Here is a 16,888-nt window from a genome sequence, read left to right as displayed (position 1 = left end):
TCCTGTGAGTCATGGTAGAGGGAAAAAATATTACAAGAGAAAGTCACTGGGAGTTGTAATCACACATTATTTAATCTGTTCCTTATTCTTCATATTAACTATCCTATATTCCAAATTACAATGGCTCATTTTTTACATTCTGTATACAAGCAACACATTTCACGCATGGAACTGGTAGACATAACCCTTCCACAATCAAATACCTTCTAGTTCTTGGGGATTCTCTTTGAGAATGCATCTCTGTTTCTATGATGGGAGAATTTATTGATTAGAAAGTGGTTTTGCCTTAGGAAAAATTTACTGGAATGTAACTATTCCTTGAAAATGGTATTGGCTGCACAAATCTAATTATATTCAAGGCAGCATTTTGTGGCCTTTCAAAGTAAGTGATGGCTTTATTATTGGGTAGCCAATTAAATAAAGTAGATGTCGTCTCATACTGTGTCATTTTAAAGACATGCATTGATTTGCACACTTTTATGACTGTTGTAGTCATTCTATGGTATAAGGCAAACTTCCAAGATGTTGATAAATAATTAAATGAAATAGGAGGTGTTATCAAATCCTATAAATAATAATAAAACAGAGACTCAATATTACAGATGTGAGTTAGCACTAAATCATGAACTATAAAATACAGATAAAGGAAAACAAGGTAATTAATGCAAAAAAACTAGAAGGTTTTTCTGTTTACATTTTAAAATCTTGTTCAAAACAACTAGAGAAAGCTGCTTTATGCTTAATGCAAAGCATTCATAATTCAACAGAAGTAAGAAGAGAGTTGTCAGTTATTGCTAAGATTCAGCAAAAGCATGTGTGAGAGAGAGATGAGGGGAAATGAATCCAACACTCCAGGAACACCTGGGCATCTCAATTCTTCTGTCAGCTCAGGGACTTCGTCCTGGGAGGAAAGAGTGAATCACCCACAGCTGAATACTGCAAAATCCCAGAAAGCAGGTTCCCAAACCGCCAAATATTTACCTGGGGGGGGGATGTGCGTGTGTGTGTGTGTGTGCGTGCGTGTGTGTGTGTGTGTGTGTATGTGCACGTGTGTGTGTGTACACATGAATTTACTTGTCAGAGGGACGGTGTTTGCAGAGCACGCATCTCAGCATGCTAAGCCTGAGCCCCCAGGTAAGACCAAGGAAGGAGTGAACAAGAACTGAGAGTGCCAGACCTGGAGACACTGAGAGGGGACGCCAGACAAGACATGCTCTGTGGGGAATGCACTGGGGACCAGCAAATGGCCAAGCCCAAGGAGAACAGGTAATGAAGCCCAGGGCGAGGTGTGGAAAGGGAAGGGAAGGGACCCTCGACACCTTCCATCTGAACACAACTGAGGGTGGTGCCCGCCAACTGTCCAGCATTGAAAACCCTAGGTTACCTCTGGAGAACTGGAATGTTTTCCTGTTAATTCATTCTCCACAATCCAGTGTCACTTATATGTGTAGGTGGCCTGTCTACGGAAATATAGTAATTCCCTCATGTCCTCACAGGACACATATCAATACCCCAGTGGCTGCCTGGAACCGTGGACAGAAAAGAACCCACATTAACTTTTCTCCTCTTCACTCCCATGATAAAGCTTAATTCTCACATTAGACATCATAAGAGACTAATAACAGTAAACAATAAAAATCAAACATTTATAGCAATATGTTAAAATTGTATAAAATATATATATCTGTATATTATTCCAGACCAAGAGAAAGGAGGACAAGTGAAGCCCACTGGGCAGCCTCACTCTAGACCTCCACAGAACGAATAAAACCCAAGACCCTCGTGCTGGGAGCACTGCCAGTGCTGACATTCTGAACACCTGAAAGCCGTTCATGCCATGCTATAACTTAAGTCTTCTTGCAGGGGAATGCTAGCAACTCTAGTCCACTCACCATCATACAGGAAGGCAATGCTGTTAGAAGGTGAGTTCTAGTGGCAGTATCTTACAGATGCTGAGCACTTAAGGATTGGGGTACGGTGTCCCCTTGTCATCTTACCACATTAACTTCTGGTTAATCTGTTTAACATATTCTTTTTAGAACTTTCTTAATCTCTAAGCAGAACCCCAAAGCCAGCATTTTAACACAACATAATCTCCCTAATGCAATTTTTTTCCCTTGTCAAAACACTTTCAAGCTACCGAGAGACAACAGTGTGACGATTAAGAACATGGGTTTGTGTTCACACACTGAATCCATTCTTAAAACCATAACCTTGGGGTGAGGGTGTAGCAGAGAGGTAGAGCATTTGCCTACTTTGTGCGAGGCTTGGGGTTTGATCCCCAGCACTGTAAAAAATAAACAACAAACCAACAAAAAACCTGTAACTCTCGATAAGTTATTTAACCTCTCCATGCCTTAGTTCTCATCTTAGCTCAGTACGTACCAAGATGAGTTAATTCACAAAAGTTGCATTGGGATGAGCCTGGAATGAAGTAAGCACTCAGTGGATAGCAATGACCACTAGCAATAACCTTCACTCTCTAGGCCTGACCCTCAGCCCCCAGGCTTATGCCTTCAGCCCTGTCTCACACCTTTCTTCCTCAAGGACTAAACCCAACAACAAAGCACACTGGCCATGCATTTGACTCTGCATGGGATGAGGGAAACATGGGAGCTCAATGTCCAAACGATACTAAATTTTAAACAATTTTATGTTAAACATTTATGTTATTGAATACAATGCATAATTACATACCTGAAGACTAAAGCAGACACAGCTGTTCACAACCTCCAGGTCTATCTCTAGACCCACCAGTGTCAGCCTCAGTCCTCCACAGCTGAGACCGTCTTGGGGCCACAGTGCCCATCCTAGCTGTCATCATTCTCTCTTCCTAGGACCCTCTTCCAAAATGCTTGCTTTTGTACAATTTGTGAAAATGACACATCCTACTTGGTTGCTTCCATCCTCAAGTGTCTGCCCAGGGTCCTGAGTCTCCCTCTTGTGAATTCCCACCCTGCTATCCTTTGTCATTCCCTCCTTACTCTCCTTCTCCCTCCTGCATGTTTCAGATGCACATGACACACCACTTCTACTGCACACTTCACTGCTTGGCCCACATGTGGTAAGGCTATACCTAACAAACCTCAGGCAAAAAATGCTTCATCCCTCTTCATCTCTTTTTACATAACCAATCCCATAGGCCTTCTGCTCAGTGGGCACTAATACCATACAGGTCAGGACTCAGGACATGTAAGTTATCAATCTAGTTTCACGTGGAACAATAAACACCTATGTGCTTCCACCTTTCCTTGCAAGGTGGAAATCCCTATTCCTATCTTCTTCGCTTTGCACTAGCCACTGAAGGACTCACACTTGACCGTGGAGTGTGTTATGGAAGGGACACCCACTGACCTGGTTTTTGCGGTAGTCCTGCTGAGAGTGCCGCAGGACACGGTAGCACAGCCGCAGCATGTACTTATAGGGTGCATAGCGCTGGTCCCCCAGGTCTTCGAGCCTCAGCATTGAGCCTTCTCCAGCTTTCTCCTTGAAGGGTGCTTTCAGAATGCCAAATACCTATCAGGAACAAAAAGAACCACCTATACTGATGAACAAAGGTGCAACTTTTGCAACCTATTTTAATTTTTTTTACAAATAAGAACACTGGACTCAAAACATTTTTGCAATATTTTGAGGAGAATTAATGCAAAGGAGGGAAGAGTGTTCAGGACACAGGACATTATACCAAGGAACCAAAGAACGCTGCTCAAAGAACTCCCTAAATTGAATGACAAAAACATTATTTAAATGAAATACTTAATTTTATTTGTAAACTATAACTTATTAAAATGAGAAATATAAAGATGTTGGTACCAAACTACACATACATATTCAGATGAACTAAAATATAATTTCCATATACTTCATAGTTTCTACTATCATTTTTCAAAATCAAAATAATATAAAGGAGACACTCACTTTTTATCTAAAACTTACGTGGCAAAATTGCTTTCAAATGTTGATCTTAACTCTTTCTACGGTCTGTTCAGCAAGAGGAAATAACAATTCTAAGCATACATACACCTAATACCAGAGTATCCAAATTAAATTAACTCTTTCTAAAAAGTGGCTCCTACCTATAATCCCAGCTGCTCAGCAGGCAGAGACTTAGAGGATTGTGATTTGATAGGGAAGACATGATTCAAGTCTCAGCAAGACCCCATCTAAAAAACAAGCAGGAACTGATGCTACACCTCAGACATGTCAGCTATGTGGAAAGTATTAATAGGAGGATCATCATCCAGGCTGGCCAGAGCAAAAAGGAAGAATTCTATCTCAAAAATAATCAAAAGCAAAAAAAGGGCCAAAATGATAAAGCACCTGCCTAGCAAGCACAAGGCCCTGAGTTCAAATCCCAGTGAATCCACTGTTTGTGGTATACAAAGATGTGGTGAAAGCAGTGAAGACACACCATATAACAAAAGGCCATGTGGGCAGCTGGTGGTGCCTGGTGGGTTAGATTCCTGTAGGAAAGTCAGAGGTCAGGAAGCACTTGGAAGGCATTGAGGAATGTAACTTACTCGTCTCACAAGCATAACTGCAGACAGGGTTACCTGTAGAAAAGCCACTAGGATGAGGAAAGTGTCTATGACAGACCACAGCCTGGGATGAGCAGTGACACAGGAAAGCAAAGCAGAAAGAAATTATCCTTCAGGGTTCATGAAACACAGTATTACATTTCTCCAATAATTCTGCATTCACTAAACCTGGATTTTTATTTTTATAATTACGAAATCAAAGATTTAACATATGTTGGTCAAAATATTAATAAATCATTCAGGGTTCTTATAGTCCTTGAAATCAAATGCTTCATATACAAGAATCACTGATGTCAGAAAAGATTTTATACTATTAGAATTATAACCTTCTGTTTTATTTGATAAAAAACTGACTTTATATTTTCAGACTGGTTAAAGATATTAATTTCAATGTCTACATTTTCCTTTCCCAAGTCAGCAAGGACATGTATGTCAATGACACCCTTTTTATGTTTTAAGTATCTTCCTTGATTCCATACTTAAGTAGTGCAAAATCCCATGACTTTAAATAGCAAATCACATGATAAAAAGAACCCATGAAGGCAGGGACATACATATATGCATCCTATGAGGAAATGGATCGATTTACTGGCACGTATGGCTTGTGTCAGGAAGACACAGTAGGGATCTGCTCTAAACTTCCAGGAAAAAGAGAGTGAACACTGCACAGTGCACCCAGGAGCTGAACAAAGCTTCCCTACTTCTCTAGAGGGGAGACAGAAAGGAGGAGGAAGTAAATGAAATGGTGTTTTCAAGCTCACCTGGAAATTCTACCAAGAAATATTTCCAGCAGAGTTTCTAGAGCTAATCTGCCCAGGTATTTCTGGAAGGCTGTGATGGGCTGCCTCTAAGACAGCCCCAGTGGTCTCTGCCCCCTAACATCCACATTCATATTCTCTCCCCTTTACTGTGGGCTGGATTCATTAACTTGCTTCTAAGCACTCCCAGTGGAGCTGAGAAGACATGACATCTAAGACAAGGTTGTGAAAAGGCTACGGCCCCCATCTGGGTGTCTGCTCTTCTCTCCTGGGCCACTCACTTCTAAGGGAAACAAACCACCTTGTGTGCAGGCAGCATTGTGAGAGGCCATGTTGGTGAGCCAGGACACAACTCTTCTCCCAGTTCACCCTGGAGATGACTGGAGCCCCACCTAGCACACCTGACTGTAGCTCCACGAAAGACCCTGAGCAAGATCCAACCACCTAAGCCACTCCTAGACTTTTATTCTGCTTAGTAAAAATAAAATATGCATACTTAGTCCATGAAAAAATTCACCTGTGCCAATATGTTCTGTTCCCTCATTAGTTTCTGGCGCTCCCTGTTGGGCCTGGTGACAACCACATCCAGAACCTCTTGACCATTATTAGGCACATCAGCAACAAAGAAGATGAGGTCTTCCAACAATTTTGTTACAAACCTATCATAAAATGAAAAGAAAACTTTATTCCATGGCTTAATTTTGGATTTTTAAGTTAGACCTAAGAACTGAAACACTAGAATACCTAAAGCATTTTATAACAAAAATACTTTTACCCAACAAGAATAACATGTACTACAGTTCACCTTACCCTTTACAACAATAATCCTTCTCCAGTTCCTCCAACCACACTCCACCTTCATGTCTAATGAAGTATTTGCAAAGACTACTGTGAAATACAGCCCATGACCGCAACAACAGATGAGCTTGGTAAAGTAACCACACCAGAGGCTTTACCAAGACCAACCAGCAAGGAGAACAGTTCTGCTTCAAGGAAAGTGGCTATTCTTCTAAATTCTTAAATTCAAACTCTGTTCTTCACCACCTACTCAAGCTACTATTCCTGATCTTCAGTGCATTTCAATTTGCCCAATGTACATAACATAAAAACCTAAATGACCTGTGAATGGAGACAGCAAGCAATCAATGTTATGAAAGCATTAACTGCTCTATAAAAATCAGGGTGTTCTGAAACCAAACAGTAATGTTTAGTTATAATTCTACATTTTGGTTATTATAACTATTACTTGAATTTCTGTGTTACTAGTCCCTAAAGTATCTTGAAAGTTCTTCCTTCCTTTTTTCTCCCTCCCTCTTCTGTATCTGTGTTCAAGCTAGCATCACCCACACATTGTCGACATGATTTTTCACCACAATAGCATCATGCTCACAATCGTATCATTAATAAAATACAACTTAAGAGCTTCACCTCTTCCAGAAAAGTATGGAAAGTATTCAGTTAGAGACTCTTGATCTCACCTCCAGATTTATATCACAGAAAAGAACATACTTGCATAAAGCCACCCAGATTCTGGTACTCCCAGAATCCAGAATTTAGCCACCACTAAAGAAATGTCAGCACAAAGGCAGAGACCATACACTGCTCTCCAAAATTCCAGGTTCTCCAAGTTTTCCTGGTAGACCTCTTTAAATAGCAAACCAGGTCTTGGAAAACGTGTGTATCTGATAGGAGTCACTGGCATACTGGGTGAATCTCAGAAGGCAAACACAGAAATATAAAACACAATTCCTGTGCATCAGGTGGTGTGGAAGGTCTTTTGAAACTGATTTAATGTCTTCCAAATCACTCTACTGTTCTTAAAACAAAACAGAATTAGCAATTCCTCTGAGCTCAGGTCACCACAGCAAACAGAAGTCAAGCTGAAGTGCAGTTGTCATCTGCACGAGCAGCCTGGGCATAAATATCTGCACAATCTTTTCAACACAATTGATATTCTTTTTCTCTGGTTTTCTCTCAATAGCTGTAACTAGAAGTTTACACGTCAATTTGTGGTCAGCTACAGATCAGCGTGCTTCAGTGTTTTCCAAATGCTCTGAAACTTGGTGATGACCAAGAAAACCATTTGACTCGGGGTCACTGTGCATTAGGATAAGTGCTCATGTCCCCTGACAATGAGGCCTGGGAAGAAAGCCAGACTCTTATCTGTTCTCACTTTCATCCCTCGCATCCAAGAGGGAACAGGGGAACTTGCTTGCCTTCAGTTTAGGTAAAACTCCCATATTGAGTGGTGAGGTCCCTCTAACACAATCTTCCTAATTTTCTTTTAATAAAAACTTCTTCTGCGTGATTTTCTGTCAGGTGCAGCAATGACAGACACAGAGCACAGCTGAAAACATCATAAACTGCAAAATGGATCAGGAACAAAACAGGAAGAACACAGTGAAGCTTATAGCTGTTTACAGCCGTTTATAGCTGGGGCTGAAGCATCGGTAGGGACCAAAGTAAGTGCAGTGACTGACAGAGGGCTTTTCTACCTTGTCCATGACCCTCAGAAACAGCAGCCCTGGCCAGGCTCTGAATGAGAACAGCAGGAGGAAACGGGAAGCAGAGACAGAACTGGACCCAGCCACCTGCAATCACAATGACTAACCCTCCCATTCATGGAGGGCAGGATCACTCAGCCTTCAGTGTCACACCGGGCTGTACCTAGCTGCGGGAGACCAGGTGGAGGCAACCCCCAAACTGATACAGAAAGTGAGTGAACAGAGGGAGGAAAAGCAAAGATCTCCCACCTAAGAAAAGTCTACCTATTAAAATTCCAAAGCACATGAAGAAAACTGACATTAAGACAGACAGCCATCATACTGAAGAAATCAGGAGCTAATTCATTACCAACAAAATCTAAGTCACAAAAATTTCAACAAAGCTTTCGAATGAGTGTGTTGTCAGTCCTCAAGAGAGAAGCAATTATCTACAAAAACGATGTGTTTTTAAAGCGTAGACATGAAGGAAGGATAGGGAGACATGCAAAAGAACCAACATAAATCTGAAAGTAAAAAATTACAATCACTTAAACAAAAGTCTAATTGATGAAGGTCAACTATTCTGCACATAGTCTAAGAAAAACTAATGATTATGGATCCAGACAAGAGCATAGAGAAATGAGAAAGGCAGATAATAAAAGGTGAATTAAACAGAAGGATGAACTAGACGACCCAAAGGTATCTACTAGGAGTTCTAACAGAGAAAAGAGGAAAAATTCAGTGTGGCTTGAAATTTTTCCAGAACTGAAGGAATATATGTAGTCTCTGAATGGATTGAAAAACTGAGACACCAGACACAAAAGCAATTAGAGGAATTGTAATGTACACTAAGAAACTTAATGGTAACAGAAAAACAGTGTTTGGAAACTAAATTTCTCAACAAAAAATGGTGCACCGTAATTTATATGATATGGTTCTTTTGTATATATCAAGTATAAAGTGAAATTTTACAAATGAAAAAAATAAACACAGAACCATGGCTCTAGATAACTGTGACAAGAAAGATGGGAGAAGTCTGTCAGTGCATAATTAAAGCATGCTGATAGTTGGACACGGTGGTACATGCCTGTAATCCCAACTGAAGCAGGAAAATCAAAACTCTGAGGCCAGGCTGAGCTACATAGTTAAATCTTGTCTCCAAAAACATAGCTGAGGTACTTTTCTACCAGGAGTGTTAGAAGGATATATGAATACCCTCAAATTTTCTAAGAGAATATATACCTAAAGGGTATGACTAAGAATTTGGGAGCAATTGCCAAAGGAAAGAAATATAACCTAAAGTTTCTAAATCCGTAGAGGAAAAGGTAAAAGGGAGAAATAACCTTTATCAGAGGAACAGAAAGCAAAATGGAAGAAAGAAAAGCTACAGGAAGGCAAAAAAGGAAAGGGAGGGAGAGAGGGAGGGAGGGAGGGAGGGAGGGAGGGAGGGAGGGAGGGGGGAGGGAGGGAGGGAGGGAGGGAGGGAGGGAGGGAGGGAGGGAGGGAGGGAGGGAAGGAAGGAAGGAAGGAAGGAAGGAAGGAAGGAAGGAAGGAAGGAAGGAAGGAAGGAAGGAAGGAAGGAAGGAAGGAAGGAAGGAAGGAAGGAAGGAGCCAGCTGTGGAGGCACACAGCTGTAATCCCAGCACTCAGGAGTCAGAGGCAGAAGTATCACAACACGTTTGAGGCCAGTCTGGGATATACAGCAAAACCCTGACTTAAAAACAAATAAACAAGAATAAGAATGAGTCTAAATACATTATTTCCCAAATGCAAAGTAATTAAACTTGCAAATTAAAATAGACTAGATCTTGTCTCCTAAATCAGATTAGGTTTTTTAAATCCAGCCCTCTGCTGCCAACAAGATACATAACAGAAACAAAAAGACTAGGAAATCTGAAATCAAGAGACATTGAAAAACTAACACCCAGTGAATACTGAAGAAAGGGTTGCTGGCATGGCAACAGAAACCTCAGCAAATAAGATGTAAGGGAAATAATGCAACTCCAGAAGGAACATCAGGCAGACCTCTGACCTGGTGGTCATCAGTCATGTGACTATTCTAGACTCCGCGCTGTCAACGTGGGGTTTCAGAGACACCCCTCAGGTCTGTAAGCTGCGTGGTGACAGGACACGGTCCTGACATTCACCTGACAGGGTGCGTCATCACAGCTCCACATGTCACACAGCCAGCATGTAGCACACACCAAGAGCCTGATGATCCTGAATGAATTACATCCGTGAATGGCAGATAGTGGAGGATGCCTCTGCAGGCACAACTCAGAGCTAGGACATGGGGCAGATTCTGGTTAAGAAGTCCATGTGCTGGGTGTAGAGGTGCACGCCTCTAATTCCAATTATTCAGGAGGCGGAGGTAGGTGGTAGAATGCTTTAGTGAGTGCAAGGCCCTTTGTTCAAATCACAGTGAGGGGGTGAGGAGAAGCACCTGTCACTTCCTCAAGCTCTGAATAGCAGACAACACCCCTCCACATCCTCAGTCTGCCCCCATGTTCCCAATACTCTCTATTTTGTTGGTGTAGCTAGGCAGAATGAGACTGAAAATGAACTAAGGTTGAGCATCTTGGAGCATAGCACAGCAGCTGTGCCCCTAAGTCCATTTCCAGGGTGAGAAAAAGGGCAGCAAAAGACAAAGAGAGGCACCAGCACCACAGGCATTGAGACAGCCCTGCAGTCTCCCACACCTCCCTGACCTTGTATCATTCTTCCTGATTTTGTGTAAAGAGAGTATCTAATAATAACTTCATTCTCCATAGGCGGAAAAAGTCAGAGTTGTCTGTTATTTTCAGAAAGAATTTTATATTGAGTTCTGAAACTCAGAAAATAATATAGATGCATTCAGCTGTGCCGATAACTACTGCAGTGACAGGCAGCTTCAAATTTGTTTTGATGGGCACTGGCTTTTCTGAAATTACTAAATTAAGATCAATAATTGCAATTCCATTCTTCTCAGGCAGAACCTTCTTTGCTATGTTGCTTTTCACTCTAAACCAGAGGTACAAAGCAGGGACATGAAAAGGCATGATCTTTGGTCCACTCTACCCATGCCCTGCTAAGCTTCTGGAGAAGAGTGGCTCACACGGGAGATAAATGACCACCAAAGGTGCAAACTCACAAGCAGAAGGTGGGCTCACCATTTTCTTTCACAAATACCTTTGTGTTTAGCAAGGGAGACTTTTTAAGAAAGACTCAGAAAATGTGTGTGTGCGTGCGTGCGTGCATGTGTGTGTGAAAGAGAGAGAGAGAGTGGGACAGAGACAAACGGATTCATTAAGAGGAGTTACATAAATAACAAGCAAATAAAAATTCCTGTCTGCATACTGAAATCCATTTCCTGTCATAATTGAGCTCTGATATTTAGTTATCTGGAGTCCAGAAAGGCGGGGCAGCTCCCTCAGCTTTGGCCTTTATTTATGCCCCACAAGAGGGTTAGAAGTGCAAATGAACACACAACAGTTGCTCCCAAATGCAGGTTTGTCAGGGGAAAACAGACATGAACAGAAAGGAAGCTCTCGCTTACATATTCAGGTTTTTTAATTCATGAGATATGGGAAGCAAGCTGGATATCTTTCTCCTTTGTATTGTATGTAACACATATATGTTAAAGTTTCACCATGTGTCCTGGCTCACAGCTGTAATCCCAGCCACGTTGTGGGGAGGGTGAATTGGAGATAAGGAGGATTGCTGTCCTAGGCCAGCCTGGGCAAAAAGTTAGCAAGACTCCAGCTCAAAAATCAAGCCAGGTGTGATGATGCACACCTGTGATCCCAGTTACACAGGAGGTTTAGATAGCAGCATCATAGTTAAGGCCAGCCCCAGGCAAAAAGTGTGAGACCCTGCATGAGAAATAACCTAAAGCAAAGTGGGCTGGAAGCATGGCTCAGGGGTGTACACAGCAAGCATGAAGCTCTGAGTTCAAAAGCCCAATACTGCCAAAACAACAACAAAAATAAAAACCATACCCAAAACTTTCTACAACTTTTAGTTAAGGCATACTGATAATGTGATCCCCATGAAGTCACCATTCAGAGTGGGGACTAGATCACTGCAGGAGCACTTCACCCTTCCTCTCCTCCCTGCCATTTTGATTTTTGAGACAATGACTTCCTTACATTTCTTTATAGTTCTTCCAAATGCTAAAACACCCACAAAGAAATAGTTTATTTTTGCTTGTTTTGGAACTTATAAATCATGTTTCAGTGAATGTCTTTTTGTCTTATTTTTGCTCAGTCTAGTTTGTTACATTGATCCATGTCATTACACACAGACTTGTACAGTAACATTTTCATGGGTATACTTATTCCAGTGTATGAACATATCACAATTTTATCATCTCTTCAACTGCCTGTGGACATCTGAATGTTTTCAGTTTGAGGGAATTTAAAACAAAACTAGACATTCTGGCACTTGTGCCCTGATGCAAAAATGTAGACTAGCATCTTACAGACAGATATTCAAGAACATCCAGGTAAGCAGTGAAACTGATGAACCAGAGTGTCTGCTCCTCTAACTTTCTGGTTACTCCAGACTATTTTGCAAGGTGGTTATGCTTGTGGATGGGTAGTCTCCGAAGACCCTGATCAGAACATTCTCAGGCTCTCGAGTCCAAACCAAAGCATCAAACAGTGATACTGTGATTGCAAAGCACAGCAAAGTTTTATTAAAAGTAGAGAGAAAACATAGATAGGAGTGTTAAAGAAAAAACTGCAAGAGAAAAGCAGTGGGCTCTGGCCAGATGGCTCAGAAGCCAAAACTCCCATCTTCCTTAGAGGGGTACAAGAGGCAGGGAGACAGGAATCTGGGCATCCTTTCATGATAGGCTAGGATGAGTATACAAAGTAACATTGGGTCCACCATACCCCCAGGATACGATTTTCCCTTCTGTGTTTCTTGTATCTATTGTTTCAGGATGCTGATGTCCACCTAACTCAAAACACCTTGTGACCTCCCATGACCTTGATGGGTTATTTTCATCCTAATGAGGCTATTAAGTATTTTTCTCTCAGAGACCATAAAGAATCCTTCATTTTTGGTTCTCTTTGCACATCACCATTGCTTCACTGGGCTGCTAGCTTGCCTCAACTCTATCAGCTATCTCTCACGACCTGTGCTTGAGCACACGTTCGTGAACGCCTACGAAACCGGCAAACAGCTTCTTGTTCTTCAAATGAAAAGCTATGTAGCAGATCATGAAGAGGGGATGCACTGGGAAGCACATGAACTTCAAGCACCTGTGATTAAACCTCCTCTGCTTATGTGGCATCTTTCTCAGGCCTACCTAAGTGGTTAGATATGATATATTTATAATACTCCACACAAGTGGGGATACAGTATGTAAATGTATTTGTAATACTCAACACGTAGGGATGCAGTACATTCTAGCTATCCCTGCCATTCTCACTTACTTCCAAAACCAACTGAAAAATCAAGGGCCCAGATTCTCCAAATGAGTTACAAGGACAGAAAGCTGCACCTTGCAGGGTTTTGTCTCATATTACACATTTGTTTACTTTGTGGTACCAGAGTCATGAAGTGTATCATGAATAAAAACAACAAGAAAAACATAAACCTTCCTTTAGGAGATTTATCACTGTACATCCAGACAGAGGCCCATGCAGCAATGGTACTATGAATCTCCTACAAAGAATTTAAAGAGAAGACCAGAGAGTAACTAAAAACAAGTAATGAGCAAGGCAAGTATTCTATGAGATTTCAATTCACCATTTTCATTCACCCATCATGATCAAGAGAAATCGGGCCCACCTCATTGGGAAGTAGATGTGCTGACACCCAGAATGTTCTGAGTATCCCTAAGGTCAGTCACACACTTGAAGTTCACCACAAGAGTTGACAATTGATTCCTTATGCTTATAAGCTATTCTGAAAGTTACCAACCTCCTTTCATTCTGAGTTATCGAGCCATTTTCCAGCTTTTTAACTGTGGTCGCTAGCACTTTGTTTGCATCGTTGGCGAAGTCTAAGTCTCGGACCTCAGACAGTGGGACAGACACAATGGCAAATGCTTCCTTGTCTTCTTTAGTTTGGCAGGTTCCAATCTGCAATGTTTTTTCCATTAAGGTCAGTTCTGCGAAATAATACTCTCTGAGGACTAACACATCTCAGCACTGCTTAAGAAATTCAAAAGCAAAAACTGATGATCCAAACACAGCAATCCCCACAGGCATCACCCTTACAAAACACTGTAGGGACACAGTGACCTTTCCTGCCCACTTCGTGCTCTGTCCCCAAAGTGCCACTGAAAACATGCTCCTTTCACACTTGCCCTTTGCTTCAGTTTCAACAGAGAAGAGCAGATGTGCTCCTGGGACCTTCTTGCTCCACCTGCTCCACTCATTCTCATGGAATCCCTATTGCATTCTCCTGACCCTCAGGCAGGCTGCAGCAAACCCATACAGTTCAGCTTCCTAAGGAACTGCAAGACACTCACGCTTATGAATTTAATTGTAATAATCTCCAATACTGGTGAAGACGGGTTATAAGGAATATGTCAGTCATCCCCTAATCCTATGAACATAGCATTTGGCAAAAAATTAAACAATTTCAGCAATATTTACCTTTAACATAACAGGCCTCTCTTCATCTGTGTCTATAGGAATGCTAGTGCTGGTTACCCACGTGTTGGTGCATAAATGCCTTAACCGAACATAGGAGTTCCTAAAAGCAAAACAATATAAAAATTTAGTATACTTAACATATTGACATATTTAAGTTTCATAAATGATCTGAACATAAATATATCTTAGACTAATAGCTGACATAAGATCCATCTGATTTAAGAAAAAATTTTGAATTTGCACCACTTCAAAGCATACAGCACTATTAAGTAGGCCTATGGTTCTCCGAGTATGGTCCCTGGACCAGCAGCATCAGAAGCCCTACAGAACTGTTAGAAATGCAAATTCTAAGACTTCATTCCAACCCAGTAAATTAGACACTCTGGGGTGGGTCCCAACAGTGAAGAGTTATAACAGGTGCCCCCAAAAATCTGAGTAAAATCTGTAACACCCAAACCATGGAGCTTTGTGGTCATCTGGGACACACACAGAGTGGCAAAGATCTGAGTGGCCCAAGAAGCACCTTTCCAAGCTGAGGTAAAACAAGGTGACATTCGGCTTTCTGTTTCATGTCTCATACTGGGAACAAGGATCATTTTGTGATCTACTTAATACCATGTTCTCCACATTTCAATGCTTTTCTTGGTGATCTTGATGTTTAAAATGACCCTATTTCGGAAGGGCTGCCTAAGAGTTCCTGAGCACAAGAAAGCTATGACATGACTTAAGAAGAAAATACTTGTTCTAGGCAGGCTTCATCCATACCACACAAGTTCAGTGCAACAAGTCAACAATATGTAGTGAATAAGGTGTCTTTAAACAGAAATACACACAAAACAAGGTCATGCACTGACTCATAAACATGTGACCAGAGCTCACAGGAATCTAACCCTGTGTTTTCCTTGAGAGTAATAGTTTCGTATTCACTAAGCAAAAATCAACTGTTAAGCATATGAGAGTGTGTCTGAAAACAAGACACAGAACTTTATCCAACTCAAATATTACCATTCCTACTGACTCTCTTACTACCATTATCTCTTTAACAAATATGTGTATAATACCTATTGAAAGTTTCTGTCTTTGAGATACATGGAGCTCAGCAGAAAGGTAAGACATAAATTTGTCATGCAACCTAAGGTGTAAAACGTTAGGGCCAATAAGAGAAATCAAATAAAATGCCAAAGGCCTCAGGGGGATGTTCACTCAACAATATGGTTTTTCTCATTCCTGTAAATAGATAAAGTAAGTAAAGCCTGTGTCCCAGCCCAAGACTGCTTCATTAGTCTCAGTGTGGCTAAGTAAGACTAAGACAAGGAGAGATGTCAATGCTGCCAGGTGGTTCTGAATTACAGCCAACTCAAGGCTGTTCCAACTCAGCCTCTGGTCTCTGACCTATATGATTAAATAATATTAAGATTATTTAAAGAACGTGACACAGGATTTAGCACACAGAAAGCACTCAACAGTTTTATTATGATAGTAGCTATAATCACATGGTGATTAATGTTAGCTATAATACATGATGAGTGAATGCATGCTAATACAAAACTCTGTACTACAGTGAGAAGAAATTCAACGGTTCTGATTTTATTGGATTAACATCTCCACACAAAGCGAGGCTCAGGGGCTTTGTCATAGGTCTATGAACTTTACAGCGATATCCTTTTATTATTTTCTTAAGCACCTCTCTTGGTTAGTATATAAGAAAGACTCCATTTTGGCTGACTTAAATCTAAAATGAGTAAAGTCATAGCAATGTCTAAGGCCCCCCCATACTGGGAGGAGGCCAGAGACCACACTGAGGAACAGAGAAGAGTGGACTCACATGAGGTCCAGGTTCAGCAACACTCCTCATGAATGAGAATGGTGTGGAACATGCTAGGAGCTCCACCAGGAATTTTTCACCCTCCCTAAAAGGTGCCCACACCACAGTGTCTGCATTTTACCCACAGCCAACCACTGCCATCTGTCCAAGACCACATGCAACAGTATCCCATGGAGGTCAATTTAAAACCATCCCAAAGGCCCCAAAATATGGGCAAGACTCTGTGTCTAGAGAGAACAAACGATCTTCACTTCAACAGTCAAATTCATGCAGGATTCTTTTACAATAAATCCTACCCACATTGTTCCAATTCCACCACACTCAGGTCCAATGACACTGGCCTCATTATTGGTCCTTAGGAACACTGTTTCCTGTTCCTGCTCAGACTGCTCCTCCCAAATAGATAGCACTTGGTCCTTGAATCGTTCCAATCTTTTCTCAGATGTCCTGACTCAGAACGGCCATTTCTACACATACGACCTGACAGAATTCTGGGCCCTCCCGTGACTCTTCAACACATTTCACTACTGACTGCGTCTTATGTTCACTGGTTTGCTTACAGCCTGATCCCACCATATAACCAGCCCATTCATTGTTGTCTTCTCAGTGTCCAGGGCAATATCTGGCATATATAGTCAATGTGCAATAAACACTCGTTGACTGAATTACTAGATAAATGAATGAGTGAATAAAG

The 16,888-nt window shown here is 41.4% G+C and overlaps 2 protein-coding genes across 12 annotated transcripts in view; both read right to left on the bottom strand.

Moving 5' to 3' along the window:
* The window catches only part of Itpr2 (inositol 1,4,5-trisphosphate receptor type 2), an 842,075-nt gene that overhangs the window by 274,762 nt on the left and 550,425 nt on the right, over nt 1–16,888 (bottom strand). The gene's annotated exons all lie outside the window — the stretch shown is intronic.
* The window catches only part of LOC109687063 (inositol 1,4,5-trisphosphate-gated calcium channel ITPR2-like), a 147,639-nt gene that overhangs the window by 34,483 nt on the left and 96,268 nt on the right, over nt 1–16,888 (bottom strand). For all 4 annotated transcript variants that reach the window (XM_074075824.1, XM_074075823.1, XM_074075825.1 and 1 more), the window contains 4 exons: nt 14,370–14,469; nt 13,690–13,850; nt 5,814–5,955; nt 3,355–3,516 (listed from right to left, as the gene is read on the bottom strand). In XM_074075824.1, the coding sequence (XP_073931925.1) occupies nt 3,355–3,516; nt 5,814–5,955; nt 13,690–13,850; nt 14,370–14,469 (565 nt within the window). The remainder of the gene's footprint in view (nt 1–3,354; nt 3,517–5,813; nt 5,956–13,689; nt 13,851–14,369; nt 14,470–16,888) is intronic.

Source organism: Castor canadensis, chromosome 6 (assembly GCF_047511655.1).
Source record: "Castor canadensis chromosome 6, mCasCan1.hap1v2, whole genome shotgun sequence".
Taxonomy (NCBI): domain Eukaryota; kingdom Metazoa; phylum Chordata; class Mammalia; order Rodentia; family Castoridae; genus Castor; species Castor canadensis.
This window is presented reverse-complemented; position numbering and strand designations above follow the sequence as displayed.